At 53.4% G+C, this 25,579-nt stretch overlaps 10 protein-coding genes and 2 non-coding genes across 12 annotated transcripts; 5 read left to right on the top strand and 7 right to left on the bottom strand.

The window, feature by feature from the left end:
• Positions 1-136: 136 nt before the first annotated feature.
• Positions 137-2,343, bottom strand: ASPACDRAFT_1872107 (putative histone deacetylase SIR2). Its single transcript, XM_020197993.1, has 5 exons — positions 1,974-2,343; positions 1,562-1,872; positions 934-1,473; positions 682-861; positions 137-627 (listed from the first exon to the last, which is right to left on the bottom strand). The coding sequence occupies exons 1-5, from the start codon at positions 2,236-2,238 to the stop codon at positions 445-447; spliced, it is 1,479 nt and encodes a 492-aa protein (XP_020054158.1). The 5' UTR covers positions 2,239-2,343; the 3' UTR covers positions 137-444.
• A 263-nt stretch (positions 2,344-2,606) lies between these two features.
• On the bottom strand, positions 2,607-3,807 carry ASPACDRAFT_53414 (ACL4 family protein; the record flags this gene model as incomplete). The annotated part of the gene is made up of 2 exons (XM_020202747.1): positions 2,607-3,252; positions 3,341-3,807. 2 exons carry the CDS (start codon positions 3,805-3,807, stop codon positions 2,607-2,609), a joined length of 1,113 nt encoding a protein of 370 aa, XP_020054157.1.
• Positions 3,808-4,387: 580 nt separating this feature from the next.
• On the top strand, positions 4,388-5,206 carry ASPACDRAFT_45115 (RWD domain-containing protein; the record flags this gene model as incomplete). The annotated part of the gene is made up of 2 exons (XM_020201549.1): positions 4,388-4,454; positions 4,569-5,206. 2 exons carry the CDS (start codon positions 4,388-4,390, stop codon positions 5,204-5,206), a joined length of 705 nt encoding a protein of 234 aa, XP_020054156.1.
• Positions 5,207-5,574: 368 nt separating this feature from the next.
• ASPACDRAFT_62092 (LYR motif-containing protein) lies at positions 5,575-6,617 on the bottom strand (the record flags this gene model as incomplete). The annotated part of the gene is made up of 3 exons (XM_020203758.1): positions 5,575-6,267; positions 6,340-6,500; positions 6,569-6,617. The coding sequence occupies 3 exons, from the start codon at positions 6,615-6,617 to the stop codon at positions 5,575-5,577; spliced, it is 903 nt and encodes a 300-aa protein (XP_020054155.1).
• A 304-nt stretch (positions 6,618-6,921) lies between these two features.
• ASPACDRAFT_t234 lies at positions 6,922-6,993 on the top strand. The gene has a single exon. It is a non-coding gene; the product is annotated as a tRNA-Gln (tRNA).
• A 19-nt stretch (positions 6,994-7,012) lies between these two features.
• On the top strand, positions 7,013-7,084 carry ASPACDRAFT_t235. The gene has a single exon. It is a non-coding gene; the product is annotated as a tRNA-Gln (tRNA).
• Positions 7,085-7,278: 194 nt separating this feature from the next.
• On the bottom strand, positions 7,279-8,321 carry ASPACDRAFT_79949 (E2 ubiquitin-conjugating protein MMS2). Its single transcript, XM_020205523.1, has 5 exons — positions 8,145-8,321; positions 7,992-8,071; positions 7,794-7,919; positions 7,654-7,733; positions 7,279-7,591 (listed from the first exon to the last, which is right to left on the bottom strand). The coding sequence occupies exons 1-5, from the start codon at positions 8,215-8,217 to the stop codon at positions 7,531-7,533; spliced, it is 420 nt and encodes a 139-aa protein (XP_020054154.1). The 5' UTR covers positions 8,218-8,321; the 3' UTR covers positions 7,279-7,530.
• A 200-nt stretch (positions 8,322-8,521) lies between these two features.
• ASPACDRAFT_1903600 (putative endosomal peripheral membrane protein (Mon2)) lies at positions 8,522-14,322 on the top strand. Its single transcript, XM_020198794.1, has 6 exons — positions 8,522-8,864; positions 8,926-8,992; positions 9,059-9,232; positions 9,285-9,491; positions 9,549-9,637; positions 9,695-14,322. The coding sequence occupies exons 1-6, from the start codon at positions 8,787-8,789 to the stop codon at positions 14,207-14,209; spliced, it is 5,130 nt and encodes a 1,709-aa protein (XP_020054153.1). The 5' UTR covers positions 8,522-8,786; the 3' UTR covers positions 14,210-14,322.
• A 283-nt stretch (positions 14,323-14,605) lies between these two features.
• On the bottom strand, positions 14,606-16,870 carry ASPACDRAFT_79948 (vacuolar protein sorting-associated protein 26). The gene is made up of 5 exons (XM_020205522.1): positions 16,505-16,870; positions 15,926-16,398; positions 15,831-15,855; positions 15,632-15,748; positions 14,606-15,032 (listed from the first exon to the last, which is right to left on the bottom strand). Exons 1-5 carry the CDS (start codon positions 16,722-16,724, stop codon positions 14,779-14,781), a joined length of 1,089 nt encoding a protein of 362 aa, XP_020054152.1. The 5' UTR covers positions 16,725-16,870; the 3' UTR covers positions 14,606-14,778.
• A 2,347-nt stretch (positions 16,871-19,217) lies between these two features.
• ASPACDRAFT_62088 (gluconokinase) lies at positions 19,218-20,020 on the top strand (the record flags this gene model as incomplete). The annotated part of the gene is made up of 2 exons (XM_020203757.1): positions 19,218-19,469; positions 19,556-20,020. 2 exons carry the CDS (start codon positions 19,218-19,220, stop codon positions 20,018-20,020), a joined length of 717 nt encoding a protein of 238 aa, XP_020054151.1.
• Positions 20,021-20,586: 566 nt separating this feature from the next.
• ASPACDRAFT_45109 (uncharacterized protein) lies at positions 20,587-21,808 on the bottom strand (the record flags this gene model as incomplete). Its single annotated transcript, XM_020201548.1, has 4 exons — positions 20,587-20,700; positions 20,763-21,386; positions 21,486-21,594; positions 21,657-21,808. The coding sequence occupies 4 exons, from the start codon at positions 21,806-21,808 to the stop codon at positions 20,587-20,589; spliced, it is 999 nt and encodes a 332-aa protein (XP_020054150.1).
• A 423-nt stretch (positions 21,809-22,231) lies between these two features.
• ASPACDRAFT_79947 (uncharacterized protein) lies at positions 22,232-25,313 on the bottom strand. The gene is made up of 4 exons (XM_020205521.1): positions 25,118-25,313; positions 24,739-25,041; positions 23,361-24,612; positions 22,232-23,292 (listed from the first exon to the last, which is right to left on the bottom strand). The coding sequence occupies exons 1-4, from the start codon at positions 25,155-25,157 to the stop codon at positions 22,500-22,502; spliced, it is 2,388 nt and encodes a 795-aa protein (XP_020054149.1). The 5' UTR covers positions 25,158-25,313; the 3' UTR covers positions 22,232-22,499.
• Between the last annotated feature and the right edge of the window lie 266 nt (positions 25,314-25,579).

The following is a 25,579-nucleotide window of genomic DNA, read 5'->3' as shown; positions in this document are numbered from 1 at the left end:
GCTGGATTTGGGGATCCCGTTTGTCGTCGACACCTTCCAACTGTCCAGCCCTGCTCAACGGTGGAGGAACCACAATGCTCTTCTACAAATTCGAATGAGACTGGACGTTTGTTTTGTGTACGAGGTAAGAATCTATGCAAGCACTTGTAATGATATTTTATCATTGTAACAATTGTAACAAACAGGTCTCCTATGGAGCCGGAGTCGGAGCCGGAAACAAGAATAGATACATTCTAAGTCGCAGAAAGATAATAAAACATGCTTGATGATAACAGTAAGTGTATGTCTTCGTCCATCAATCTTTACAGCCTGTCCTTCTCAGCCTGTCCTTCCCTTTTGGTGATATCAAAACCCACAATGCAAAACCAAACCCCATGTACGCCGTTTCTCGAAACCAGCTGAGAGCCAGAGATGGGATGGCTAGCAACACACAAAACACCGCCGCTATGCGCCGACAACCCGAAACACATGTCGTGACTCGTAACCTTCAACCTGCGAAATTTCCACCTTCTCATCCTCCGGAATCATCTCGTGTTTGAGCTCCCACCCGGCCCGGCGGCAGAGCTCGGAGACCACCACGTCGCAGTCACCCAGCAAATCAATATCGAACTCCGTATGCGTCACGGGCTATCAGATCCGTCAGCCTGGGGGTGGTTTTAGATTCAAGGAAGTAGGACTTACAGTCCGAGAGATGTAGATTTGAGGCACGTGACGAGGCAACACGCCGGGGGCCTCTGCGACAGGCGCCACTTTCAAAGACGTTCCGATGACAATGACCAAGTCCACCCGCTCGCGGTCGTGGTGAAGCAGGCGACGACCGAATTCATCCGGAAGATCCTCGCCAAAGAACGTGATATCGGGCTAATTGCCTGTCAGCAAGACGCCGGGTGAAGAGAATTTGCAAGAAAGAAAAAAGAGAGCGCGCAAACCCACTTTCATAACACCGGGGGACGGAATTTCGTATTCATCATCCGAGCTGTCGCCGCAGTCGTCCTTGCGATTTCGGTGCACACCGGTAGTGCTGCGCTTGCGTTTCGCTCCCGTCTCCTCTGCGATTCGGTCACGGCACGCGGCACACTGGGGGATGGCACCCTTCTTGATCTCGTCGAAAATCTCGTCACCGGACACCTGGAACTTGCACTTGACACATGTCGCGGTGGCGAACGAGCCGTGACACTGGACAATATTCTCCGCGGCAACACCGGCATTGGCCTCGATGTTGTCGATATTCTGGGTGTAATTGGTCAACAATTTCTCCTTGTCCTGCAGCAGGCGAATGAACGCGTGCGTCGGCGAGAACTTCTTTTCCGTGGGGAGGATGTCCTTGGCAACCGAGAAGAAGATGCTGGGGTCTTCGCGAAACACATGAATGTCGAACACCTCCTGCGGATCGCTCAGGCCCAGATGCGCGAGCTGTGAATATAACCCGGTATCCTTGGAGCGGAAGTCGGGGATCCCAAGACTGGTGGAAATCTACAAGATTCGCATCAGTATATCGCAGACTCTTGCGCGACAAAAGCAGGGGTGCACCCCAGGGGGAGGGGGGCGAGGGATGACTCACGCCAGCGCCGGTCAGCACGACGATGTTTTTGGACTCCTTCAGCAACCTCACCGCATCATCGATGGTATTATACTGTGGGAGCTTCGGACGTCTCGAGAACTCGCGCGAGATCGCGATCGCGAGGAGAGGGTGGTAGGCCTCGTCGGGGGCACCTTCGAGGAACCCCGGGGGCTGGATGCCGAACGCCGTGCACAGCTTCTTCGCAGTGACCGTCTCCTTTGCGATGGTCTCTTCGACGAACGCAGCCTTGCCGATTTCATGGAGGCGCTTTCGGTACGCGATAGCCTCCTCCAAAGTACAGGCATCGGGGACTATAGATACTCAAGCGCGGCGCAGTTAGCGGGTGGGCCTTGGGCTGCACACAGCGAGAGGGCGCCTGGGAAGGCATTTGTATAGTTGGATTTGACTTTACCTCCATCGCGAAGTTGCTCGTCTCGCAGTACTTCAATGGCGTCCCCGTAGAGAGACTGGGTTTCCCACTCCTCGCCCGAAGCGTCACTGTCGGTCTCGAACTCGACTTGAGACATCTCGCCTTTGGTGGCAGTGGCGGTGGGGTCCTCGTTCGCCGTGGCTGGCTTGTCGATTACATCCGCGGAAGTCATCTCAACGGCGACGGCGGCGACTGGGGTCTGTAACGACGACGAGCTTTTCCCGCTGGGCGCTGATTCCAGGTCCATCCTTTGACGGAAGACAAGGGAGGGGCACTTTCCAGCGACCGCTAAAACAACCCTTTCTTTCCCCAACTCACATTGAGCTCAGTTTTGCCACCCCGAAGGTGCTTGGCCGGGACAAAATTGGCTTTGATTATCTCCGGGGGGGAGGGAAGGGAAGCGCGCTCGGGTACTACTTTATCCGGGTCCGTACGATAATGGAATGGACAATGAACCAAGAGGTTTTAGTGAATTCGCTTCAACATGAGGTGCTCATCCAAGTTATTATTAGATTCGTTGGTATTTTGAGCAAGAATAACATGACTTTTGAGGTGGTATCATGACAGGGAAATGGGGGGGGGGTTCGTAACATGGACATGCAGCGTTTGTTGTATTCAGGAGTCAGCCATTTCGTGGTCACTGTCTGAGTCCACCTCGATCTCCTCGTCCTCCCAACCTTCCTCACCTTCCTGGCCCTCAGCCTCTTCGTCCTCTATCTCCTCGCCCAGTTCCTGGTTCATCTCCTGAACCAGTTCGAGCGCATGCTCCTTGAGCCTCTCATCCTCGTACTGCTGGATCTCATAGAGAGCCAGACCCTGCTTGAGCCATTCGCGACTGGCAACGAGCGATGCAAGGCGCTTGGCCTCTGGGGTATCGGCTTCCTCCTCGTCATCCGCAGGGGCTTGTTGCTTCCCAGCCAGGAGATATAAGCACCATCCGCCTAGATACCAAGCCTCGATACTCTGATCATCTTCCAGGATCAACCGCTCCAAGACCTCCAACGCCTCAAACTCCAGCGCAACCTCCATCAAGAGACGAGAAAGACTGATTCTGGTAGCAAAGTCTGGGATACTAGGGTCCTCCGGGGGCAGGTCCTTCCAGATCTCGAGACTCCTTCTCAGTGCTGCTTTGGCGTCGTCTGTCCGTAGCTGCGAGATTCGAATGGAAGCCAGGGTTTGGAGGACCTCGGGTCCATTGGGTTCAACGAGGAGAGCCTCCGTGATGAGCGTCTCGCAACGGTTCTCTGCATCTTCCTCCCAGCTACAATACGTCAGTACAAGAAATTCCTCCTCGCAGCCGCCGCGGGATGGGAAGAAGCCGGGAAGGGGGGGGGGAATGTTCAACTTACGAAAGATCGGTCATGTAGATCTCCGCCACGGCGCATAGGGCATTGGCCATCTTGCGCTTCTTCTCCAGTAACTCGGCCGCCTCCTGAGGGCCGGGGTTCTGTTCTAGTTGCTGGATCGCATGTCGGAGCGAGGAGACACCCTTCTCGAACCACTGGACACTATCCTTTCCGCCTTCCTCGCTCAACTGGGCCAGCCACAAGAACTTCTCCGCGCCTCCGCCCTGAGACTCCGGTATCGTCCCGTTGGGATCGGCTTCGACTGCGCGCAGGAAATGGGCTCTGGCGGTGTCGATATCTCCAAGTTCGACGTAGATCTCTGCGACGGCGATCAAGGCTGACAGGTATGAGGGGGATCCCGCGGGCGAGCTGTCGAGCGCTTGCTGCGCTAATTGTAGAGCGGCATCGGCCTGGCCGGTCTGGATGAGTATCGTCGCCTGGTCCAGGAGCTGGGTGGGGTCTTCGTTCATCTTGTTCTGCGACTGCTTCACCGAACCACCGACGCCGAGGAGGGACTTCTCGCGAGATTTGGAGGATTTCTTCTGTTTCTGAGGCCTGGACTTGCCCATGTTAATGTGAGAGGTCTAAAATGGGTGTGTGCTCGTCGATTGATAGGTCATAAGATGTAAAGAATATGATTGCAGAAAGAAGAAACCTCAGGGAAGAGGAAGAAAAGTATAGCAATTGGATCTTGTTGGATCTTTTTTTCCAAGGCGGAGCATAGAAATTCCCTTTTCGGGCGGGATAAATTTGGGACGGCCGGGCCCTGCCTTATCTGTTTGTGCTGTTTGCACGTCGACCGCAACATTCTACTCCATGCCGGATTGAAGAGGGACCGATCAGTCTATGCTTTAGCTCAGGATTATCGAATCAGGAAAACGCGAAGCGGTCTTGGTGCTTCTTCTCATGTACTACATGTTCTATTGCTATTAGTGCTTGTCAACCATCAAATCCGAGAGCTACGATCTCTCAGCAACGAGTTTTCACTCACCCCACGAAACCGAATACCCCTCCACCACCACCCCCGCCGGCGGCGCATTGGAAGCAAAGATGGGTCGCGAAGATCAGATCGAAGAGCGCGAAGTGCTCGACTCCATTTTCCCCGAGGAGATCACAGGTATGCAAACTAGCCCAGTCGCTCCGAGGACTCTTGTTCTTTTTTTTTTTTTTCTTTCTGGTTTGGGCGGTAATTCTGGAATCTCGACGCTGACGAAAGAACCTGCAACTACAGATATTTCTGACACTTCCTATCGGATATCGATCGTCCTGGACCCCCCCGACAATGACGTCGAAGAGCTCGAGCCGCCAGTCCTGAATCTGCACGTGTCATACCCGGAAGACTATCCGGACGTTGCCCCGGAACTTGACATCACCGCGGCCCCCAATGCACCGAAACACCCCCGACTCGATGTCTCGGAGGACAAGGACCGGCTGCTCGAGGCGCTGCAGCCGACCATCGAAGAGAACATGGGGATGGCGATGGTGTTCACGTTGGTGAGCGCGCTGAAGGAGAGCGCCGAGCTGCTTATGGCGGAGCGGGTCAATGCCATCCACGCGGAGCGCGAAATGGAGGCGGCCAAGCGCGAGGAGGAGGAGAACCGGAAGTTTCAGGGCACGGCGGTCAACCGGGAGACGTTCCTGGCGTGGCGGGACAAGTTCATGAAGGAGATGGAGGACGAGGAGAAGAGGCTGCGCGAGGAGAAGGAAGCCGAGGACAAGAAGGCGCAGAAGAAGGCGCCCGGGAAGGAGGAGAAGAAGCTCACGGGCAAGCAACTGTGGGAGCGCGGTTTGGCTGGCAGAGCAGACTTTGATGAGGACGAGGAGGATGCTATGCCCGCTGCTGTAGAGAAGATGAAGATCGCCGCATAGAAGCGTGATGTGCTCTTTGTCACAATTTACAAGTATACATACAGGTCGCGCCCAGATGAGCCTTTATCCCAAAGAGATGAAAGTGTCCAGTCTGACAGATGTGTCATACATAGAGCGGGTATTGATCAAGAACACCGGGCGGGTTCCAAAGGCATATGGCTATGGTTCGATGCTATGAACATGACCTGATAGAATGGGGTATATTGCCTGAGAAACGCATAGAGGACTCGCCTACTTGAGCTATGCCTGGGCTTTCTTCGTTGGGCCAAGGTTACTGCTCCAATCCTGACATCCCCTTCGGTGGTCTACGCACGTAACCCCAATCAAGTAGGTCGTTTGGGTAGTATAGCGCGCTCTAGCTGGCCGACTTACTTCAAGTCCTGCTCCGTTTCTCCCCCTTCTGTAGTCTCTTTTGGCGCAGCCGCCATCTTGGCGGCCCGTTCCTCGGCTTCTTTAGCGGCCAACGCACGCTCCGCGAGGACGACCTTCCACATGGCTGTCGCAAGCGCTTGATCCTTGCGTTCCATCTCAGAGACTCGTCGTTTGAGGTCCATAACGCATACTTCAACGGGATGACGCCACCTGGCCGTTGGCTCGCGTTCTTGTTGGCCGGTCAATCGATCCCACTCGTCCTCATCCTGGGCCCAGATCCTCTCTTCCTGTAACTTCTTGCGCACGCGAAGTGTCCTCTCTCGTTTGCGAAGTTTGCCCCGGATAATGTGCCCGAGGATGGCGGGTTGGGGTTTCATGATCCGCAGGAAGGGGACGCCGCGCGCATTCACGAGTTTCGGAATGCGACGTATTCCGTTGACGGCCGGCCGTGGACGCGAAAGAACCGGTATGGCATCGGGGTGTCGCGACATGGTCCTCCTCGCGGCCTCCCGGTTGGCCTCCTTCTTCAGCTCCATGGCGCTCATGGGTTTGACCGGCTTCAGCCGCCTCAGCTCTCTTTGCATCGCGGACCGACGTTCCTGTGCTTCGGCAGTCTGGGATAGGAGGGTCTTGAGACGCTTGGTTTCGGTGCGTTTGTTTTGTGATACGGCATGGAGCAGGTCGAGTGCCTGTAGATTCGCCGGTCAATCAATCGGTCGTCAGCACTGGATGGAATATGGAGCAAGGAGGGCTATGTGTACATGATATCCCGCTTTCAGGGCATGTGCTACCCTGGAAGGACTTTCGAGGGTCTTGTATCTGTGGAACCGTAGTTGTATGTGCTGCTTGGATGCATTGCGCTCCGGTAGATTTTCAGGTAATTTGGCGCATTGTCGGAGAAGCGCGCGATAGAGCGCTAGGGCTGTCGCGACAATCGGGCATTAGTCTCATCCTGGAGAGCATTCTTGGTCTGTCTGTTGAGGTACGCACTTGTGAATCGGTGTATTGAGGATTTATTGGGCACCACCAACCTGTGCATGGTGAAATAGATAACGCGGTCAATGTCGATGTCAAATATATTCTGGGAAGCATGTGACTGAGAAGATATCAATCGCGATCACGTGTCAACGTATGATATAAGGCGAATGTGACATATGTGTATGGGCAAGAAACCAAGATTTACAGATATTAAGGCAAATTTTCAATCCAGACCATGGTCCCTAATCTGCAACTAATCATTGCTGGAGTTGATGAACAATATGAGGTTAGACTAGGTTGCGTGAATACTGTGGGATCATAGTTACCTTCATAAAGTCAGCTATGGAGGCGGAACTCACCACCTTGGTTGTGTAGTGTAATGGTTAGCACCCAGGATTCTGATTCCTGTAATCCCGGTTCGATCCCGGGCACGACCTCGTCTTGACTCATTTCCACGGTTGTGTAGTGTAATGGTTAGCACCCAGGATTCTGATTCCTGTAATCCCGGTTCGATCCCGGGCACGACCTGTCTCGATACTTTTTGCTGGTCAGCTATACTGAAGCCACTCATCTATGTAGTAGCGCCGGCCTACTCGCCAATCGACTCATTGGCATCGGCATATGTGCTCTCAATGGACGCCCATGTGCCCTGCCGATTTGATATCTCGCTCACCGTGACTGTGCCTGACCCTACTCGATCAATATCTATGAATACCCCCAAAGCTAATGATGAATGTCATAGAAAGGATAGTCTAAGTAGCAAGGATGACAGGAAAGTCCACACCGACAAAGATTTCTAGAATCGATGAATTGCGACTAGGCTTCGATTGACACCACGCCATGCCCGCCGTTATGCAAAGACTGTACACGCTCTAAGAAGTAAAACGAAAGAAGACGCGAACGAAACCGCACGCACAAAACCCACCAGAATACTCCTCATTCGGTTCCCGAGTCATCTCACAGCATCACGTCGCTCAGAAGTTAGAGCCCTCCGGGGGCTGGGGAAGCTTCTTGTGCTGGGGCAGAGCCATATACCTGTGACACAGTCAGAACCTGCATGTAAAAGAGGAGGAATAGGGAGTCAAGGCACGGCGTACCGCCGAAGTTCGAGCAGAATAGTCTCCATGGTAAATTCGCGCTTCCATTGAGCTAGGCAAGGGAGCTTGGTGGGATCAACCTATAGAGAAGTCAGTATACTCCTGGCCCTGTTTATGACGCAGCGTAGCTCTATGCGTACCTTGCCGGTTTGGGGATCAACGCATGGCAGATTGATCCGGGAGACGAATTGCAGAGTAGGGGGATTATCAGGGTAGTCGGGACCGCAGTGAATCTTGACACTGTATATTCTGTTCTCATGCACGCTCTGTGTTCATTCATTGTCGAGTCAGTACTGCTGGGGTATCGTGGCGGGAATAAGTATGCGGAGGGGGCGGACATGAGGAGGGCCCAGGATAGTGCCATTCCAGTTGCTCATCATCATATCTTCGCCATCATCAAGACCGTACGAGCAAGCCTCTAAGGGATGGAAATGAAAGTGCGTTAGTGGACTGTGTGTCATGTGCCACCTTGTTTGTGAAGGTATGCTCACCTGCGCCCAAGCCCTTCTCGCCCTTCTCAAGCTCTTCCAGCAACCTGAAGTTTCTGGGAACCTTGGCCGACATTATGCGGTATGTGAACTTAGAGAAAGGGTTCTGTGTATTGTAACTGTGGAGAAATGAAGGTGGTTGTTGATGAGAGGTGAAAGAGATCAGTACCGAAGGCGGAGGAGGGGCACCCACGACTTTATCCCACTTGCCGGCAATGACAATGGGCACTGCAATGGACCAGTGGCTATTGCGTATCTTGTCCCGCCGGGTTCCTGAAGAATAGGTCATGTGATGATAAAGAACCAGCCGATGCCACGTGATGGCCTCGAACTTATCTCCGTCGCTGCCTTGGCGCTCCTGAGAGCTGCCACTCCGGATGATGCGTCCGGTGCTTGATTGTTCGATTGCCCATTCGAATCTGCTGGTAATGGCAATTATGTACTTGTATTGATGTGCTTTCGCCCTTAATAAGACGTATATTGCGTCAATCCATGTGCTCTTTCACCAACCTCTCTTCTCTTCCTCTACCGACCCAATCAGCGATCCAACCACATGAAGCCACATCTGCCTAGTGCTACCTTACTGTACTGTACTATCCGACTCGACTGGCGCCGGCCATGATATGATTCAGCACCCTGTTTGAAATGTCCTCCCAGTTTTTACAGGCGGAACTCTTGAATCTTATCCAAGAGTCTAAGAGAAGAAATTCGGAACTTCGCACTGTAAGCTTCCACCGTCTAAAAAGGGATTCTCGAACATTGATGCTGACTAACGATAATACAGGCCGCCGAAGAGTCGCTCAATGACTTGAAAGCACTACCTTCAACCTCAGAGGCTCAGATATCTGCCGGTGAGTGTCTCATTGGTCCATGATTACGATCACATTCAAACGGCATGAATGCTAAGATTGCGTGAGACCTTCTGCGCAAACCCAAGTTTGTAAATCCCTTCATTATCGCTTGCCATAGTCGCCATGCCAAGCTCGCAAGCATCGGAGTCATCTGCCTGCAAAGGCTGGTGGCATCCCGGTCATTGCCACCAGAGCGCCTTAGAGATGTACTCTCTGGCCTGAAGGAGACGGCAAACATGAGTAAGTCATTCTATCAAACCCGTCAATCGGTGCTTCGCTTACGCTATGAAAGGCTTGGATATTCAACTGAAGATATTGCAAACTTTACCGTCCTTGCTTCAACATTATGCGAGTGATCTGGGCGGAGATCTTCTCGTGAGCACGCTGGAGATTTGTGCAGCCCTGCAGATGAACAAGATGCCTGCTGTCTCAAGCACAGCCGCAGCAACGCTCCAACAGCTTGTGGTATCCACATTCGAGCTAGTCACCATTGAAGACAGTAAGATTTTCGGAATGTTGATGAAACTCGGAACAGCCGATTCTGACCATATTGTAGAGAACTTCGACAAAACGACTCCCACGGTTACTGTCAAGGTGGACGGGAATTCCATCAACGTGGGACATTTTGCGTATGACGCTCTACGTGTAGGCTTGCGCTCCCTACCTGCAGCTCTCTGACCGAACAACTAACGGAGGTATCAGGTTCTGGATGACCTATGCCGTCTCGTAGACGGTGAACCGCTTTATTTCCTTCGCATCAAATCTCTGTCCACGCCGTTCACTCTGGAGCTCATCGAAAGCATTCTACTCAATAGTGGCAGGCTTTTCGTTACCCATGCCGAGTTGACTCAGGTCTTGCGGGCTAAGCTCATGCCAGTGCTGGTGCGAATCCTCTCTGAGAGACATACTTTCTCCCAGACTGTTCGTGCCATTCGCATCCTCTCAGTGCTACTCAAGCGCCACATGTCTCTTCTACCTGCCGAGTGCGAAATGGCTCTCGGGCTTGTGACGCATTTACTTGAACCAGACGGGACATCACCGTGGAAGCGAGTCCTCTGCATGGAACTTTTTCGAGGATTGTATGCTGAGCCAGGTCTGGTTAGGCTCATATATTCTTTGTACGACGGGGAGGAGAGAAGGAAGAACATCTTGAAAGACCACATGGCCGCTCTGGTTCGTCTTGCCTCTGAAAAGCCTTCTCTGATTGGAGTCAGCGCCCGGTCCACTGTACCTTTACGAACCGAGCATACACGAGCTGTCACCGAAGAGCAGATTACTCTCGAAGCAGGGGGTGTTGCTGGCGTCATCGGAGCATCCGTTCCTATCACCGATTCCGATGCGCCGGGAATCAGCAGCCAATGGAGCGTGGTTCGAACACCTTATATGGAATTGCTCGATAAGACTGAGCCGCAATCACCACCTGAGACATATATCTACAGTCTTGTACTGAACTGCATTAGCAACTTCGCTGAGGGGCTTGCAAAGTTTATTCTACCATTAACAGTTCCCGACCTGAAACAGAAGCGGCGAAGTCGTGTGACTGGTCCCGAACAAGGGACTGATACCCCGAGACAGCCTCACAGCAGGAAGTCGCCCGTACCCATCAACCCTCTTCATTTGGAGTCTCATCCCCAGCTCGCAGCCATCAAAAGTTGTGCTGGCATCATCGATAACTGCTGGCCAGCCATTCTTGCAGCATGCTCCACGTTCTTGTACGCAGCCCTTGATGACGACTTCTACCACAACCTTGTTAGGTCTTTTCAGAAATTGGCGCATGTGGCTGGTCTACTGAGATTGTCGACACCCCGGGATGCCTTCTTAACGACACTTGGGAAAGCAGTTATGCCAGCCGATACCGGCAGTGTCAAGCCTACGAATACGCCGGCGTCTGCTACAACGGCTTTGCAATCCAAACCAATGACAGATGACAAAACGAAGGACTCGCATGTATCTCTCGGTGGCCCGACGATATCTGCCGAAGTCAGCAGTATTCCTCCAGAGAGTACTTTCGTGTCTTTGAGCACCAGGAACCTCCTGTGCTTACGCGCTTTGCTTAATTTAGGAATCGCGCTTGGGCCAACTTTAGATCAGCCGGCCTGGTCCATTGTACTCGGCACCCTTCAAGATACTGATATTTTGATTGGCTTGACCACAAATCCCCAGGCTATGACAAGCTCCGCGGAAGCCTCGACTGCATCAATGGACGTGCCAAAAGCCAATCTCGGCGTCGAGATCATAGCCGTGCAAACAGCGTCCGCAAAGATGTTCGAGAGTAGCGGCGACTATCCCATTGAGTCATTCCAGGATCTCTTGACTGCACTTTTGGACCTCTATGGGCCCGCTGAGGATGCCTCTCAGACCGCACCGCTGTCTCCTACCGGAGAGCTTCTTTCTCCTCGCACCAGTCTCATGCGCAAAAACACCCATCGCGTGTCGCTTTCGGTGGGGAAGTCTAGGACACAAGATGAATTAGTGAGGTTTGTGCTCGAGAAAGCTAACGAGATAGCACTGGCGAACGTTGATCGACTGTCTTCATTGATTGAGTCTGACCTGGGCGCTTGGAATCTTCTCACTACCAGGCTGATGTCAACTGCGGCAGACAGAGCGATCAGCCAGAAGTTTCGGCTCAGGGCGAATGAGGTACTGAACAGCATTGTGGCACTGACCATGGCGCAAAGAGCTGGCGATGATCCTGCGAAGCAGAATGAACGACAACTCAGGAATCTCAAAGTGCTCAAGATGCAGATTAGGTTGCTCTATGAAGCGAGCGGCTGCTCGATCGGCTTCCCCACTGCTCCAGTTGTTGAGATTCATGAACAAAGCCTGGAAACCCTCAAGAGCATCCTTGAACAATATGGCGAGACATTCGTGGAGGGATGGGCTCTTGCTTTCGACCTCATTACAACTGTATTTGGTGAGAGGGTTGAGAATGAAAAATCCGGGACCTCGAACGCAAGAAGCCAGGCCAGATGGGTGGCAGATTCCGTTCGACTTGTGCGGGTTGCTTATCAATCGTTACAACTGATAGCCTCCGACTTCGTTGCATTGCTTCCACTACCCTGTCGATTGGACCTGGTGGAATCATTTTCCAAGTTTGCTCAGCAGCAGCAAGATTTCAACATTTCTTTAACCACTACATCGTCTTTCTGGAACGTCTCAGACTTTCTCCAGGGACAAATCGAGCAATTCTGCATTGAATCTCACATTGATGCCTCCGTGAGCGAGGATGCGCTTGCGAACCTCGCCAAGGGCGATGACCCCTCGATATCCCGGAATGCATTGTGGCTACTGCTCCTTCTGAGGATAGTAGATCTGACAACAGATAGTCGATCGGAGGTCCGAAACTGTGCTATCCAGACTCTATTGAGAATCTTCGATGCTTACGGGCAACAGTTGTCTCCCAAGGCATGGTGTTTGTGTCTTAACAGAGTTCTGTTCCGTATGGTGGAGGAGATAGAAGATGAGCTCTGCCTGACGCTGGAGAAGAATAAGTCCGATCACTCTGATAGCACGAAGGCCTGGGTTGAGACAACAGTTGTTATGGTCAAAGGAGCATCTGATCTCATCACGAATTTTTTTGGGACGATAGTCCAGGACGAATTGTTCGATCAGTCATGGGAGCGTCTGCTGGGATACTATGAGAAGCTGCTTACTTTGCGGCTTCTTGAGTTCAGTGAAGCTGCCTACTCCAGTCTGACGAGCACCCTCCTTCGGATACAGGGTCCTGGCGAATTCAGTAAGCAGTCTCTACGCTCAACCTGGCTCTTGTGGCTGAACGGTCACCCGGCCGATCGGGAAGATATGCTCAATCTGGATAGACCGAACCAAGATGCTGCAATGGCCTATCTTCAAGCATTCCAACAGATATATCGTCTATACAAGGATGATTTTGAAGATGAAAGTGTTAAGAAGATCCTTGGACATTTTCAAATGCTTGCCTGGAACTCGATATCCCCGCCTTACTCTCCGGATATCGACCGCCCCTCCAAGGTACAGACGCTGCTCATGGAATGTCTGAAGCTCTTGTGCTCGGATGGCAATTCACAGTCGAGCATCGTTGTATGTCTGGCAGAACTGGCAGATTCACCTCTATCTAAGTGGTCGCCAGAGAGTGATTCCAAGAAGCCCACTTTCGTCGCTTTCTCAAAGAGCGTGATAGAGCTTCTAGACTGGTATATTTCCGAGCACGGCATCAAGAAAGACATATTCCTCGACGGGTCTCTGGCGACCGCACTGGGCCATTTGGTGAACCCCATTGCTTTGAGATATGAATGGCCCGGAAAGGACCGCGAGCCGAGTCTTTCGCAGAAATCCACCACTGCTTCCTTGAACATCCTTCAGGTGGGAATCCCATACGTGGAGAAGCAATATGCCACAGCCCAGCAGGAGCAAATCAGCCGTTTTTGGAACTGTGTGGTTGACCTGGCAAATGGCATCGTCTCGGCCCGTGGTTTTCAAACCGGTTCCGTTCCTCACACCAAGATCCTGAGCGACGAATCCCTCGACGTCGCTGCGTTTAACCGACTGAAGACGCTCATCATTCCATCGCTAGGTGCATCTACGATTCCCGACTCCACCCGCCGGGACTTCGCCTGTGCCCTGTTGCGGTCATCGTTCATCTACGCCCCACAGCGACTAGACCTCCCTCGCCAACCCCTCGAAGAAGACCCGCTGCACGGGTTGTACAATGTCCGTCCGGGCAGAACTTTCGACCCATCACCGACGCCTCGCACCAAGATGGCGTACACCGTAATCGATACACTGTTCGAACTCGCCGCGGCGCCATCACTTCCTTTATCTGACGAGGCACAAACCCCGTCAGGGCATGGGTCATCACCTGTCGAGCAATCAGCCTCTGCCGCCCGTCTCACCCTCGCCCGGTCCATCTCCCCTTACTTGATCCTCCGGGCCTCCGTGTCCCTCAAAGGCTACATCGCCGACCAGCCCCTGCGGGGCCTGATGCCGCAGCCCACCCCGGCCCGGAAATCCCTCCTGCACCTCCTCCGGGGTATGGTGGCTCTGCAGAGCGACCCGTCGACGGTCCCCGCGCTCCCGGGCACGGTCAACGGCGTGTCGATCAATAGTCCAGGCGACCTGGATCATAAGAAGCACCTGGCGTGGATCTACCCGCTCGTCGTACGAGCCGTGCAGGTAGCCGGAAAGCAGCACGACGACGGGGAGGTTCTGCGTGCCCTGGGCCAGGTTCTGTCGGCGTGATTCGGGCCCCTTGGAGGCATCTGTTCCGTCAGATGCAGGTAAAGATGTATTCTTAGTTTTGTTCTCTAGTCTTCTTAATGGATATCCCCATTAAACGGACGTATAGGCAGCAGCTTGAGATCTGTATATCAGGTCATAGTTATCGTAGAAGTACCCCTTTTCCCAAAAGGAACTGGAGTACACCGTATCAGCAATACTACTACCCCTACCTATTAAGTCCACCTACATCTCCAGCATTAGTGAGTGGTTAAATCCGTAGAACCTCGTCCACACAAACCTATTCCAACCCCCACCCCCCCAGCCTACACAATACACCACATGACCCCCCGACTACATCGCCCACATACACATACATCTCAACCCACAGAAGAAAGAAAAAAGTAAAAAGGACAAAAAGCAAGGGTATATATGAAATAAAGTACAAGTACAAATCATCTCAGCTCCAGCTCAGCCCCAGCCCCAGCCCGCCCTTACCCTACCAATCAAAGCAAGAACAACCACCATCTCAATCGGGCAAAACGTCTCACGCATCCTTTAGCTCGAATGATTATAACAAAACAAGCAGAGAGCTAAGCCGCAGAAGCAGGAACAGATTGAGCCGCCTGCTGCTGCTGCTGCTGCTGCTGCGCGAAATGGTTCTGCTGATGGGCTTCACTACGACCGGGACCCGGGGTGGCCGAGCCGACGGGCAGCTGTTGCTGTTGCTGTTGGAGCAACTGCTGCTGCTGGATCTGCTGCTGCTGGGCGATTTGCGGGGTGGGGGCGATCTCTGGCGCTTGGCGGTAGAGGACGATTTCGGATTGTTTGAAGTAGCGGCGGGCGTCTGTGTTTGATGGATTATGGGGTTAGTGGACTGTGTGTATTTTGTTATGGTGGTGGTGGTGGTGGTGGCTGATGATGATGATGAGGTTGTTGTTGTTGTTGATAGGGGCACCTGGGAAGAAAGGCGGTGTTGTTGGTTTGTTTTGGGGTAAGACAGGCAGTCGGATGGAGTGGGGGAAGGAAATTGGGGAAAGGAACGCGATTGGAAAAATTGGGGCCTCCACGTGAGGAAAACCTCTAGGCAAAGACGGGGGAAAAGCCCATCCATCGCTTGGGGTTTAGTGTGGGGGTAGTGAATTGATGGGCTTTATGTGGCGGGCGGTGTGTGTGGCCCGATCAGCGTGAGGGGAGGGGAGGCTTTCACCGATAGCCGACCGGCTATTGAGACGGGGAACGGGGGGAACAGTGGGATGCCGTGGGATGTTTAGTGTGGTGTGCGCCGGCGGTTGGTTTGGAAGGGGGGCTGGTTCCCGCCGACCCGTCTCCGGCAAGTGGACACACATTTCTGCCCGATGTTCTGTGACAATGCAGAACGACATGCAAAAACGAGGCAAGGATGGGTTATGAAAGAGAGAGAAAGAGACAGCGTAACCGACTTACCCTCGTCAATAAGCACCAGGCTGAGGTAGTATCGCGTCGAGTACTTCTTGTTGACATCGCGGAAGGTGGGTGTCAGGTCGAATCCGCCGAGGAAGAGACGAATGGGAATAGTTTCACCTGGGTGAGGTATCGTCAGCATTAGCTGGACTCGTCGAATTTGTTTGGCTGGCTCCCTTTCAAGGGCCCGATTCTCACTCACCTCGAGAGGGCGACCCATCCATGATCTGCAATGTGCGCCGTTAGCATTCCCCAGCACTATCCTCATTCCCCTAATCTTGTTCCAGCTGCACTCACCTCGAACCGCACCAACGTCTCACTCTCGTTGTACTGATTGGGCGGCGACCCCGTGGTCTCGCGCCGGATGATCGACAGCTCCATGTGCTTGATCTTGAGCCGCACCAGGAGGAAGTAGATGCGGCCGACGATGACGTCCTTCAGGTGGTATTTCGACTTGGAGTACTCGAACTCGATGTGCAGGCAGTCCTCGATGCCGACGTCCATCTTGATGGGGCTGTTGGTCTCCGGGGGCATGCGGTACGAGTATACCCAGAGGTCCTTCTCGCGGATCACGTCCGCCATGCGCCGGGAGACCGTCACCCGGACGAAGTAGCGCAGCTTGACGTTGATGCCGTGGTAGGACTCGTACTGCTTCTCGATGTTCTTGAAGTTGAAGGGGAAGGTCTGCGGGTGCTGCAGCTCGCCGGGCGCCGCCAGCTCCTGTACCAGGGAGAGGAATTCGTAGTGATTGCCGCGGTCGTAGAACATTTCTGTGAAGGAGCTGGTCAGCCTGATTTAGTGCACCCTAGTGTTGAGCTGTGGCAGTGTGATAAGATGGATATGCCCGCGCGCGGGATGAAGGCCTAGGTCGCATACCAATAGTACCGATAAACTGCACCTTGATGCCAGTGTGTTCCAACCGCTTTCCATCCTTGGGTCTGACGGTCACGGCTCCCTTGACGGACTCGCCGTCCATGTAGAGAGGGACCCTCTCGCGACGGCCCTTGTCCAACTTGACGTCCACCGTTTGGCGCTCATCGCTATCTTCGAGAACCACGTCGATGTCCACCGGGGTGGAGAAGAAGAGGGAGGTCATCGTGGGGAGGGGGAAAGGAGTCAAGGAGCTGGCGTGCTGCAGGAAGTGGGAAGCAATGGAACAAATTTAATTGGCAGCTGCTAGCAAGTTCTAGGCTCGTCAAGTCAAGCCGTGTACCTGAGTGTAGAGTCAAATTGAATAATAATTAGCGGGCAGGAATGGCCTTGAGATGGCCAGCTCCCTCGGCGGCATCTCGACTGCCTGGCGGCGGTGGACGCGCTGGCACTATCACCGATTACGTACTCACCGCCTTCGTCATGCTGCTCTCCAAAGAAGCACTCGCTGTCTGGAACGTCTTTATCTTATACTGCAGTACTCTGCACGTCATGTGCGACTTACTACTCGAGTTCTGTCGATAGCTCGTGATGTATCGAAGGTAAACTTCGTATACTTGGTCCTGTCCTAATGACATGCGGCAAGATCGACGGGGCATAACCGCATTCTAAAGTCGCTGGAGCGGGGAATATTGCTTCTTTTGCGCTGCAGAAACAGGCTCCAGAAGTCTGGGGAAGTCATCCGTCCCCTCCACACTGTCAGGGATCGATACTCTAACTGGATGACCTTTCTATAAAAATGAGGGGTTTTTTTGAGGAGACACAGTCACCAGTTCCGATAGGAATAATCCGTCAGCTTAGGGCGCTTAAGGTTATTTCTCTCGCCTCTTCAGGGAGGAGGTCGTTGGGCAGAAATCCGGTAATGAACCCTTGCACTCCAGCCGGATCATGCACAGAGCCGCCAGGGAATATCAACCTTGGAAAAGTTGCTTGCAGCCAATGCAAGGTAATTTGATCATTGTGTTCCCCGGCGAGTTTCTCATTCACGTCTTTTAGCGGCGGTGAGTGAAGGGAGGGACGCATGATCAGAGCCAAATGGTTTCACAAGAGGGGGAAGATGAAGAAAGCTCTGGCTCTGGTTGAGCCAAAGGTGACACCAAACGACGTGTACCTACGGGAATGGAGTTCTGCTGTGAAAAGAGGGAAATGACCCCCGTCAAGCTTAAATCCGACCTGTCGCAATGGCTGGCACCGGGGAAAAGGAAAAGGTACGGCCCAGGCCGGACTTTTTGTTTGTCTCTTGCTGTCTCGATAAATTCACCGCCAGTCAGTGGATGGATCGAGGGGGAAGGATGATGAGACCTCGTGACACTGTTGCCAGTTGGCTTGTCGATTGGGCTGCTGCAAACAGACCAACGGAATGAGCAGTAATCCCATCCGACTTTGTGGTTGTTTCTGTCCATCATGGATGCAACTGTGAGGGTCTAAAACGGGTCCACGGTAGAACTGGAGCGAGCCTTTCGAGAGAGGAAAGCCTCTGGAAGCATCGAAGAAGGTGCATAGAAAAAGGAACAGCAGGCTAGTGCCATAGAGGGAATAGTGTGGGGGGAACAACCCCCAATTTTTGCTGGTCGGAAAATAGATTACGGAGGGGGAAATTTACCGACTGTTCCGAAACACCGGTTACACATACCAGCTCCAGTGACATCATGGCATAGGCAGGTTATCTCGCCCGATACTCCTCCGAAACACCTTTGGTTCGAGACAGTGATTGGAGTAATGGGAGGGATTTTTGTCTCATCTGGATCAATGGCAACAGCGGAGAATGTGATACAGGTGCTGCGTCACTGCGTGGACACCTCTTACTGTGGCTTTCTACTTGTAGTTATCTATGGTGTGATTACAGAGAGGTGTAAGCCATACGTCTGTGATACAGCGCCCGATCGGATCTCCCGCTAACAACCAGACCGCCGGAGTCTCAGGGAAGAAAAAGACGCTTCTTCGTTTCTTTTTTCCCCCACCCTTTTTTTGCTGGTGCTTGTCCGTTACCTTTACCCCCCCACTCCAAATGCAGTGGTGATGAAATGACGAGTGGGAAGTCTTCCCTCTACTTCTGATACCTTAAATCCGGCCCATGCTGCGCGCTGTCTCAACACCCGATGCCAGAAGCCGGGGTGGATCCTGGAAAGGGGATACTGAGTAGGAGAAACGATCAATCACATTCATTCAAGTCGCAAATTCAAGGAAAACCAGACCGGACGAAACAGTGTCATTCTGAAGCCGATAACGCCCCCCCGGACTGACTGACCCACACAGCCCATGGGATTATTATTAGTATTGTTGCCCGTCCTGGAAACCCTTTCATCATTCTGATTTCCCGTCTTTTCCCTTTGGCTTTATAGCCGTAGTCCTTCCCCGATCTTATTCTTGTCCTTGTCCTTGTCCTTCTTAAGCTCAATCTTTCCCCCGGTTGTTGCGTCAGGGAGAACTCAAGCCAACTTTACCCGCCCCTACTTACTACATCCACTACAACACCACACCCTTTACACTCTACCGTTGCCTACACAAGCTGCAACTCCAACAATCCCAACTGTGGTTCCAACCAAATTTCACAAAAATTTCGAGCACGTCATACACCCAATTATTCCAGCGCACCGTTCCTTGAAACCCAGAACCCCCACAGCACTCAAAAACCAATAACCCCCAACTAAAAACCACCATGCTCTCCGCCGGCGAACGCCCGCAGCCCGCCATGAAGAACAAGGGCGCGGTGGTCGACACCCCCCTCAACATCAACCACACCACCACCAACCCCATGTGGGCGGACCAAACCCAGCCGCAGCCTCCGGCTCAACCGCGGCAGCAGATCCAACACATCTGGGTGGTGACGGGGCCCGCCGGGTGTGGGAAGAGCACCGTCGGGCGCGGCCTGCAGGAAGAACTGGGGGTACCGTTCTTAGAAGGCGATGATGTACGTTTATCCCTACCCCAAAACACCAACTATCTCGAGTCGACCCCTTCGCATCGCCCGTGAATACTAATTTCGGTCCGGTGTAGTTCCACCCGGCCTCCAACAAGACGAAGATGAGCAACGGGGTGCCGCTGACGGACGCGGACCGATGGGACTGGCTGATCTCGCTGCGGCAGGCGGCGATCTCGGCGCTGTCGCCGTCGGAGGCGAACGGCTACCGGCCGCCGACGGGGGTGGTGGTGGCCTGCTCGGCGCTGAAGAAGAAGTACCGGGACGTGATGCGCGTGGCCGCGTACGGGTCGCCCTCGGTGCAGATCCACTTCATCTACCTCAAGGTCGACCCGACGGCGCTGCTGCAGCGCGTGACGCAGCGGCAGGCCCACTACATGAAGAGCAGCATGGTGCAGTCGCAGCTGATGGACCTGGAGGAGCCGGTGGTCGGGGACGAGTGGGACGCGCTGATCGTGGACGTGCACGCGGGCCAGGCGGAGGTGCTGCAGGAGGTGATTGCCCTGGTGCGGGATGCGCTGGTCAAGTACCAGCATAGCTAGGTTGAGGGGAGAAGGCTACTAGGCTGAGGGCCAAAGGTGTTTCGGGTGTTTTTCTTGTAGATTTGCGACAGGGAGTTTTCGGTCTGGACTGTTTGATACCTATTATGTATATGATTATGAGGTTTGAATTGATACTATCGATACTACAGTTTGAACATGAGTATAACAAACATGATTCAAAGATGCGACACTCCATTCTTGATTAAGGCAACCATGACGATGAAAAAGTGCAAGTATAAAAAATTGGCATAAATCTCAATCCCACCAAAACAGAACCAATACACAAAAACCTCCGACTAATAATGGTAATCAGAAATTCGTAATACTACAGTTGTTAAACTGTATTTGTACTGTATCTTCACCAAATAAACAATCAACCCCCGAACCAAGCCCTAGCTAGACATAAGAGCCTTTCCCCAAACCCAGCCCCATTAACGAAAACAACCCTCAAAACAAAACAACCCCCACACCTCAACCCTAAGTAAAGAACCATACACCAATCTACAAACCCCCCATCCCCAAGATAAAGCTCTAGCCGCTAGCCCTATTCCCCCCTTTCCCCAGACCTAGACCTGGACCCCGACCCAGACCCCGACCCAGACCTCCTCCGACTCCCACTCTGACTCCCACTCCGATTCCCACCCCTTCCCCTCCCGCTCCTCCTCCCCCTGCCCCCATTCCTACCCCGAGCTCCCCGATGCCCCCCCTCCCCCTCCCCCCTCTCAACCACAGCAGACTTCACCGAAGCAAGCGCCTCAAACACCGCCCTGTAATCCTCCTGGCTCCACGCCTGCCGGGCCCGCGCGCGCCGCGCATCCGCCTCCGCCTGGCTCTCCAGCCGCCCGTCGGGCCGCCGCCGTCTATGCCAGAACCCCGCCGCCCCCAGCCCGTACCGCGCGACGCTGCCGCGGCGGGCTTCCTGGAGGAGTACACGGCGGCGGAGGACGCTGCCGGTCCGGCGGGGGCGGGGGCGACGGTGGCGGCGGCGGTGGCGGGGGTCGTCTGAGTTCGAGCGGTGGTGGTGATGGTGATGGTGATGGTGATGGTGATGGGGGCGGAGAGGGGAGTGGTCCGGGGCGTGGGTGATGAAGGTTGTGGAGGGGCCGTAGAGGTAAGGGGTTGGTTTTGTGGGGTTGCGAGGGGAGGCTACGGAGGGGGATTCTGGGAATGAGGTCGTGTTGGGAGAGAGTAGGGAGGTTGGCGAAGGGGGGTGTTTGAGGGGTAAAAAGGAGGCCGGGTATGGTTCTTCGATGCTGGGAGTGTAAGTGCTTGTTGGGGGTAGGGTTGAGGGCTGGTGGGAGAGCGGAGGGGAGGCGGAGGCGGGGGCCGTGGGGCCGGGGGATTTGACACGCTGTGTTCTTGGGTACTATTTCCCCCATCCATCAATTGAGTATCAGTATCGGTTGGTTTCCAGGGTCGATGATGGGCAGGGAAGGGAATCAAGGATGGGGATGAGGGGACGTACACCCCGCAGATCTGAGAGATCGGGTCCACCGTCTTCGGCCAGCTGTCGGAGGTGGGCTCGTTGCGCTTCGGAGAGGTGGCTGTACACTTCCGGGGCGAAGGTGCGGGCTCTGGATCCTGGATGTCAGTATCATCGATGACCAGATGGGAAGGCAGAAGATGGCAGGCATACCGGGCAGGGTGCGCGATGCCTCCCTCTTGTCGGAGGTCGAGTTCGAGTAGAGCATATGGAGTGAGATGGCGAGTCTTTTCGTAACGGGCTCGGTTCAGAGATTGCCTTCGGCTTCGTTTGGGCTTGGGGGCTCGGGGAGGGTCGGAAGACATGTTTGATGGTATACTCTCTCTGGGGTTGTTGGATTGTATGTTGATAGTAGGATGAAAGTCGGGGTACTTTTCGTTTGTCGTATCTTGGTGACTATCGTGGGCTGCGAGGATCTTGAGAAGTAAAATCAGCAATCGAGTTGGTATAGTTCACATAAGTTGTATTTATCAATTTCCCTTCCGGCCTGAGATATAATATCATTTAACAGACAAAGAACAACTGGACTTCGTCGGACAAAGGCCATGTCCTTCGTGAATGAGCTTTGTCGTGCTTCAGAACCCCCAATTGCAGAAGAGACAAAGAGATGGGCTTGTGGTTCAGGGCACTCGTTTGAAGCCCGCCTAGATGTTCATTGTGCTGGATAATAACAATTGTGAACGGTTCCTCTTGAGACATGAGTAAAGCTGCTGATGGGATTATGTCGGATATCACCCGGCTTCTCACCGGGAGCTGGCACGGAAATGACAGAAGAAGCTTTTGAAGGTAACGAGAATTCTGATCGTGGTTCAGAGAGAATCTAGTTACTATATCTCTCAGCTCATGTCAATACTCGCTTCCCTATATGTCTGATAGCCCTGTTCAGTCTACGAAGCCAATGACTCAGCGTGCTACTAGTTCATCCTCTGTCCAGTCAGCACTAAATCGCCCGAACCCCCTTACGTATCCCAACAGCAACAGCAGTAGCCTCCCCAGCTACCCTAAAGACCTATACATAGAAGGCAAATCATATACCACATCGCTCCCAACAGGCTCCGTACTGGTCATAGGCTGTTTACTTAGATGAGGTTGCGGCTCCGGCACACGAGTCAAAAATTGCTGTTGGTCAGTGAACGGATCATACACCGTTTTCTCCCCGACGCCATGGCAGAACCGCTCAAACCAGCTCTCAAACTCGACACGGGACGAGTAATTTCTCAAGTCGATCACCCCGGGAATCAGCGGAACAAGGCGGCGCTGCAGGTCAGGATCGGTGCATCTCTCCGCTATCTCGAGGCTATGATACCCTATCCCCGGCGGTACTTTGGGCTTCTCGTGGCGATGATGCACATAATAGAAGAGCCCGACACGGGCGGAGAAGGCGACCACGACGGGCCGCCCGGGAAGGGGGAATCTCTCCGCAGCATCATATCCGCCGCCCCAGCCTTCGCGGATATGCAGACGACGCAGGGCGAACTGCGTGGTGGCCATCCATTCGTCGACACTCTCGTCCCGGGCGCGGCGCAGGAAACAGTGGAAGCCACTACAGCGGAGGGCGTCCATAGTGATCTCACGGTATCCGGGTGGGCGGACACAGTCGAACAGCCCCGTATCAAAACTGGAGCCGGGGCTGTCCTCCTCATCCTGATATCTTCGAATTAACTTCTTGAGGTATCGGTCCCAGCCCTCCTCGACGGACCCAACATATAGATGGTCGGGAAGATGGAAGAGCATGTCGAAGTTGGTGGAGGGAGCGAAGCCTGGGTACGCCAATCGGTCATACGCCGCTCTGTGATGAGAGATCAGATGTTGTCCAACCCCACTGCCCATGATATGACTGGGGAGGCACACTCCTACCTGTGCGGCATTGCAATGGTTTTTTTGTAAGGTGCTTCCCTGCTAGGGACGTTCACAAAGTGCCACTGCACAGAATCGATGATACTGCGCCTTGAGGGGTTCTCGATTCCGATGATCGGGGACAGTACTAATTCCTTGCATCCTCGCGTGGGACTCCCACGACAGAGTCGAGTAGTGCTCTGCGTTCCCGTGCGCTTGTCCACCATGGTGTAGGAGGTACTGTGGAGATCAAAGTCAACGATGATACAATGGTCATTCAGCCGAAACTCGGACAGACTGGTCTTGCGGCAATAAGCTGACAGTTTGCTGAGCGTGCGATACGTTTGAGTATCGGTGAACTGCATCACAGTCGCCAGGGTCTCGTTCGGCAATACATGGGACACGGCACCTTCCAGATCATGATACGTGGCTGCGTCGAAGAAACGTAATAGTGTCACAAAGACAATGGAATACTTCATCTTCCCGGCAAGGCGCATTGTCAGTGACTTGTTAGCGTCATCGTCCAGTTGACGGTCATGACTGTTGGGTTGGGTAAGGTCATCGGCCCCAAGATTCCTATGAGATCTGGTGCCATCTTTAGATTCCTTGACGTTCCCAAAGTTGCGAGGCGATCTGTTCCGAGGCCCTCTTGCGAATGAAGAATTGGTGTCATCAAATTTGAACAATGTCATAAGTGGACTTCTCTCCACAAGAACGGTCAGGCATGATTTCCTCTGGACACGCAGCAGGATTACATCCAAAATCGAGAAGACGATTGCATAGAATGATTTTCGCCCCTCTTCGAGTCCGGCTTCCACGGCTTCGGCAATCGCGGCTTCTTCTATGTCGACGCGATCTAGGCCCGAGACCAAGTGGACCAAGACACTATCCAACCAATACGTTGTTTGCCGGGGAGCTGACCCGGCCCGCACCCCGGGATAGTGTGACTCGTGCAAAAATCGGGGCAGCAGGGTTGGTCGGAGGCTCGGAAACCCAGAGCATGAAGATTTTTCACCATGAACAAGGTAATACCCTTCCTTCTTGTGGTTGGCATCCAAGGAGCTGATACTTGCAAACGATACAGCACCCGTGGCCAGAGACACGATAGCATATGCTATTTCTCTGAAGGGAAAGTCTGTGGGGCTCCATTCAAGATAGCTCCCGTCCAGTAGATCGCGATAGTGCTCCTGCAATCTTGAAAATGCTGAGCCCAGGAAGGATTCCCGAAGGAAGGGGATATCTTGAGGGAGATAGAAGGACTCTGGCGCAACCACTTTAACCTTGAGCCGGTTGAACATGTCAATCAGGGTCTCGTTCACTTGAAGCTTGAAGGTGGGATCGGCAAGCACATGTGAGGGTGTCCACTTGGCAGGCGCGCGGCGGCGACGAGCATCCTTACCGAGGTACATGGTCCAATTCCGGTCGCTGGCGATGCTGGAGAGCCGGAGATGAACGGCATTGTCGATGCTGAAGATCTCCTTGTCCAAGTCGAGGGTGTAAACCCATTCATGATCTCCGCTCCGCCATTCCGGGGGCATTAGCTGTAAAGGCGGCGATTTAAGCCGGTCGTCGAGGGCCAAGTAGCTCATCTCGTAGCGCTCAGTGAGGGAGGCGTTCGAGTCCTCGTCGATGGATTGGATGGCGACCGGGAGGCATTGTGTTTCGAATTGGTGGACGAGACGCGAAAAAGTGGAGCGAAGAGCTTCGAGCCATGCTGACTGAGAGGTTAGAAAGACTTGCTTGTAGAAAGGTGGGTGTATTCTGTACGGGTGACATGCCTTGGTACTGGACAGGATCTTCAGGGATAGTGTCGACCATCTCTATGCCCAGACCTTCCGGATAACTGTCCCACCGGTTAGAGTACGCAAAGTACCTACCCCGGCAACGAATGAACAGCAGACCTTTGACGGCCATGATAGAATAATCACTATTGCTTGATAGTCAAGATCATGGGTGTTGAAAGGCAGAAGAAAGAGGATGAGGCGTCAGATGGTGTGTTCAGGTTGTTTGCCAAAGGGGATGAGGAAGGAGAAGGAAGAGCAAAGGTGGGGTAGTTATGAGAGACTATGAGGGGAAGTAAACAGAAAACTAAGTAGCCACAAACACAGCAAACTTGCGGCTGACAAGGATTCTCACTACCAATGAATACAAACAGGAGGCTGACAGCTTAGAATGCAGCCGATCAATTAGGGGAAAATATTCAGAAAAGTAAATGCAGCCATAGAAAGATTGACAGCGGG

This window comes from Aspergillus aculeatus (assembly GCF_001890905.1).
Source record: "Aspergillus aculeatus ATCC 16872 unplaced genomic scaffold ASPACscaffold_12, whole genome shotgun sequence".
NCBI lineage: Eukaryota > Fungi > Ascomycota > Eurotiomycetes > Eurotiales > Aspergillaceae > Aspergillus > Aspergillus aculeatus.
This window is presented reverse-complemented; position numbering and strand designations above follow the sequence as displayed.